Source organism: Trachymyrmex cornetzi, unplaced genomic scaffold (assembly GCF_001594075.2).
Source record: "Trachymyrmex cornetzi isolate Tcor2-1 unplaced genomic scaffold, Tcor1.1 scaffold169, whole genome shotgun sequence".
In the NCBI taxonomy this organism is placed as follows: Eukaryota; Metazoa; Arthropoda; class Insecta; order Hymenoptera; family Formicidae; genus Trachymyrmex; species Trachymyrmex cornetzi.
This window is the reverse complement of record NW_017296298.1, coordinates 209,155-214,477: the sequence shown is the minus strand read 5'-3', so window position 1 is coordinate 214,477 and position 5,323 is coordinate 209,155. Positions and strand designations below refer to the sequence as shown.

At 33.0% G+C, this 5,323-nt stretch overlaps 1 protein-coding gene across 4 annotated transcripts in view; it reads left to right on the top strand.

The window, feature by feature from the left end:
• LOC108759134 (rap1 GTPase-activating protein 1) overlaps nt 1–5,323 on the top strand; it is a 137,270-nt gene that overhangs the window by 20,888 nt on the left and 111,059 nt on the right. Inside the window, exons 2-3 of one of the 4 annotated variants that reach the window (XM_018504437.1) lie at nt 730–788; nt 2,650–2,942. The exons of 1 other annotated variant lie outside the window; for it this stretch is intronic. In XM_018504437.1, coding sequence (XP_018359939.1) covers nt 2,902–2,942 — 41 coding nt within the window. In that variant the 5' untranslated portion in view covers nt 730–788; nt 2,650–2,901. Of the gene's footprint in view, nt 1–704; nt 789–2,649; nt 2,943–5,323 lie in introns of those variants that run through there. 2 more of the 4 variants (XM_018504438.1, XM_018504439.1) reach the window with 2 other exon arrangements.

Below are 5,323 nucleotides of genomic sequence, written 5' to 3'. Positions count from 1 at the left end.
CCCACCTAATTCGAGCATTTGGAATATCTCGCTTGATTTTTATGATAGGAAAAGATGTTTTAGATGAAAGTGGAACGGTTTCAAGGGGGACGTATTTTGGTTGTATTGTTTTTCTTTTAGGTAGAGGCGGCAAAAATATATGAAGATCATCTCAACTTTTTTAAGAACTTGTATGATTTTTTTTATACAATATGATTCCTCTAATTATTCTGTATATTGTATATATAAGTATTAAGGTAGGGATATCAAAAAACCAATAGTTTCCGAATTATTTAATATTTTATATCAATATATGCCAGAATAAAGTATAAAATATCTCGTAAACTATTGGTTTTTTATATCTCTACCTTAATATTTTTATATACAGAATAATTAGAAAAATCATATTGTTTCAACAAAATCATACAATTCCATTTAAAAAAGTGGAGATGACCTTCATATCTTTTTGACGCTTTTATCTAGAAAAAACAATTTGACTAAAGTACGTCCCCCTTGAAACTGTTCCACTTTCATCTGAAACATTTTTTCCTATTATAAAAACCAAGCGAGATATTTCAGATGCTCGAGATAAGTGGGACATCCTGTATATATACATATACATATATATTTCAAATTGGCAATTAAAGTACAAAATCATTGTATTTTGAGGGAACTGTTACATGTAAATAATGTTATACGTATTTATAACTGCACGCGATGTAAAAATCATATAATATTTAAATGATGTAGAATGTAAACCTCCCGAGTGACGTTATACCGGAAGCCAGTGTAAATTACACATGAACCACGTGAGTCGTGAAGAATGAATGATTTATACCACTATATCGCTGTCAGGTGTAACAATAGCGTTATCCGAAATAATCGAATGAAACTAATTTTGTCAAATGTCAAACAACTATGTGAATTCATTATGCGAAAACGACGAGGGTGCCGGTGATTTGTTTCAATTTTAAAACCATTTCAAGTTTCGTCTTTATCTTAATATGTCCGCGATACTACTAGGATGTTGTTCATGGAACGTTGTTTGTTCAAATTAAAGCAACACGGATTTTCGATGCTGCCACAAATCTTTTTAGAGATCGTGAATCTCTATTCATCGAGAGGGAAAAGTTGCATTTTTCATGAGTTTCTCTCTCTACATGACTGTATATATGTAGATTTTTCGGGAATATATTTTCGAACTTATTCAGTTTTCAAGATACAAGATCAGCTTTGTGCCCTAGATTTATCATTCATTGCAATGACGACTATTTTCGGTATTAATATCGTTTTTAAAATAACTTAGAATTCAACTTTAGAACGTTAAAGAAATTATTTTATGAATTGCAGTCGTATTTAAAATATTTTAAAATTAATTGAAAAATAGAAAATATTTGTTAGTACAGGTGAAAAGGGGACGATTTCTTATGAAAAAAATAACATCTACCAACCTATGTGCTTTTATAAAACATTACATACCAACATTAAATAAAGCATTATATAAACAGGAATTTTACTGATTTACTATAATGTTCTACACATATTTAGCATCCTAATTTGTTCATATATAAGGTGCATTTTCACGAGCCGTTCAAACTGGTTGTTACAGCGACAAGAAAAATCACGTGGTGATTTTTATCGCAAAACTATTATAACGGTAACTTTACACATAAAAAAGGCAAGAAGCATTCAATTTGCATTTGAGCGACACATTTAATATGTTGTTTCTGTTTTTTATGTGTCATTTGCAGCGCTGAATTAAACAGTTATTAGCAGTTATTACGTTAATCTGACTGCACCGAATCTTTTTATCTGGATCATCAACGAATAAAGAGAATAACTTAGATTATATTATCGTGGTTAACGCTGGTCAACATGGTCGACACGGTGCAGCAGCATTATCAACGCCGTTTGAGCGTTTAATGCTTATATAAGTTCAAACTACCAAAGTTCAAACTACCAAATTTTAGTTGCTGGAATAAGGACGACAGATCTGTCGTTCCAATTGTTTATTTCAGCAATACGTGAAATTGTACCTTTATGCCGTATGTATAACATTAAATGTCATCTTCCTGAAAGGATATGATAGAACAATATACTCGTCACAACTCAGACAACATAGATATCCAAAAACGAGACTAAGATGTTTTGAAGATGCCTAAAAGACATCTCAAAGACGTTTTTAAAATGTCTATGTCTCGATTTGGGACTTTTTGTTGTCTGGGAAGTTTCTACAAAGCATGATTTATTTGTCTCATATCGAAACTCGTATCTCCTTTTACATTTTTTATAAAAAAAATTTCAAAAAGTTTTAGTAAATTTTTATTTTATGACAAACTTATTTGGTATAGACATGTTGCAAGTATTAGGCGTTAAACTTAATTCCTGCCGTTTTTCGTCTCCAAAATGAATGAATACCTTAATCAAAGTAATTTCCTCCATTTTCTACTTTATTACTAATTAATAATACTTTATTAATAATACTTTGATTAAGGTATTTCCCTTCGAAACAAATTAATTTTGGAGACGAAGAACGGCAGGAATTAAGTTTAACATCTAATATTTATCGATGTTCGAAAATGTATTTCCGGAAGGATTAAATATACGGTGCGGATACGGTATCTAATACATCATTATAATTTTATTTTACATTGAATGTCCGATGAAAAGGGACATGACGTCGATTGGGTAGCCGAATAAGCGAGCGTTTCCTGTGCAAAGTGACTCGCTCAAAACACGCGCGACTTCGTTTTGAGGCATCGGGGACATGGTACCGTTCGATAACTCGCGTTAGACTCGCCCGGGATATCGGTCGTTGGCGACGTGCGATTATTTTGGCATTGGCGACGATCCGCCGACGGTTCCGATCTCTGACAGGGGTTTCGCACATGTGACGGAACGCCAACCCATTCAGCATACGACATGCTGAAGATACGCATGCTGGATTACATCGGTGATACTGGGTGAGTGCTGAATGTTCCTACATAAAACGCATTTGGAATATACAAGCTGTGACTGATCCTTACATTTTGAATCAAGTTTTTTTTTTTTATAGAGAATGTATAATTCATACTTGTAAAAATAATAACAGAATTTTTGTATTAAGAGATAGAAATTTTACTGTCTTTAGAAACGAGATATCTTAACAAAATTTTTTTAATTAATTATTTTCACATTTTGAGCTGTATAAAATGATATTCGGAATGTCTAAGTGTCTAAAAAGAGAAATTTAATATAATTCTGTGGTCTGATTAAAAATGGATGATAAAAAATTTTAAATCTTTGTTTTAAATTTTTTTTTTAATTTGTTACTTGATAACCTTATTTATACGCTTAACTTATTTTACGTGCCTTTTTTTTGAAAAAAATTTATATTTCATGTTCCATTTATATTTACGTTTTATGTTCCAATTTATACTTTTTACGGATTTCGTTAACGTTTTTGTTACCCTCCTCTTACGCTTTACTCTCCAATAAACGCTTCACGTTTTATTTTCACCAGAATTATATATAATCTTCAAAAATGAATCAGTATATTATTACTGAAAAATAGTAAATATTCGCTGATTATTGTATCATTTATAAGTGTAGCACTGTCAGTAATAATATACTGATTTGTTCATTTTTAAAGAGTATAATTCCATCTTCTATTTCTATTCTCTTTCTTAATTATAATTGCACGTTTTAGATACATTTTTGTTACTTTATAATATGATGCGAAATTTAATTTTACATGACACTTTGAATAATTAACATTTAATTTAATAATTCAATATCTCTTAACGTTGTATGAATAAAATTTGTATGCAATACTTGATTTTATATATACATGTGCAAATTGCGCACATTTAAAAGTCATTAGGTAAATAGATCGAGAATGAAGGAGGACTTTTCTTTTTTTTCTCTTTGAAACAAGTAATGTGATGAAAGTGAGCTCGTTTTGTTAGCACTAATCATCATTGATCACATACGTCTTGTTAAATTTCGTGATCACGCCGTGAAAAATGCGCCAGCGGCAACGAAATTATACGCTCGTTAAGATCCGTTTTGGTGTCAGCAAATGGCTCCTCGATCTCGTCCACTAGAAACGCGTATATCGCTCATCTGGAATACCAATGAACGTACCGCGGAGAACAAGGCTGATCATTCTTTCCCACTTCAATTGTATAACGACGTAGCCTCTCGAGAACGCTTAATGCGGATCGTGCTTCGGATGAAAATGGAATGAACCAAGAGTCGCTCTCGCACTTTTGGAACGATGTATCGGGAGTGACGCACACAAAAGGGAAAGTACTCCGAAATTTATGGAATACTCTTATTCTCCTCGAGAGACCAGGTCTTACTGCCTTCCGCTTATCGCTGACAAATTAATTTATTCGACGCTAAGCCACACTTCAATCGCGTTATCTGGTTTCTATGCATCTCCTTTTAGAAAGAGTGATACGTAGTAGGTATGTGTCATGTTTAACTACACGAGTCATTCAATTAATCTGTTAAACATCATGGACATTATTTATGATAAGATTAATCTACAAATATTTTCTCCTTAATGTTTTCTTTCTGATAACGGTCTGTTGTCGCTGCTAAACGTCACTTTTGCGACGTCTTCTATTAGCAGAAAAAAAGATGTCTAACACATTCTCACATAGCGAGTGATGCAATTCCCTCTCTGCGGTCGATCTGCTGCCATATCTGCACGGGCGAGCCGAGAGAGTGACGTAAATATATTTCTAATTTCCTGCTTATTCCGCGTCGGCCCACACTGTCCGTTCATCCGGGATATAATGACAGGCGCCTCGTGGGTGCGAAACGTTGGTAAATTAATCGAACGAGGTCGTCGGATCTCGGGCGAGCGAGCGCGAGCGGGTGAATGAGCGAGTTAAACGAGCGCACGGCACTGGTAATAATAAAAGGGCTGTCTTCAGCAGTAAAAAAAACAGCTTTGCAACTGGTGTAAAATTCCTTGATATTTTTTCTTCTTGTCCTTGGTTTCTTGTTGGATTTAAATGTATAATCACTGTAACCAATTATATTAAAGAATCTTACGACAGTTGCAAAGCAGCTTTTCCTGCTAAACGTAGTCAAAGTTTTACTCGATGAAACTTTTCTAACGTTGCATTTTAGCGTATTTCGCTCGCTATTCACCAAATTCGCAATTCGATTTGGCCGAAAGTAGAGATGACTACACTGAAAAAAAATAATAGTCATTTTTAATAAATATTTAGTTGAATACTGCCAACTAAATATATATTAAATATAAAGATATATTTATTTGATACAAGAAATGTTAATTTGATTTAACAATCTTTTTTTTTACTGAACAAATATTTATTTACTGTAAGTA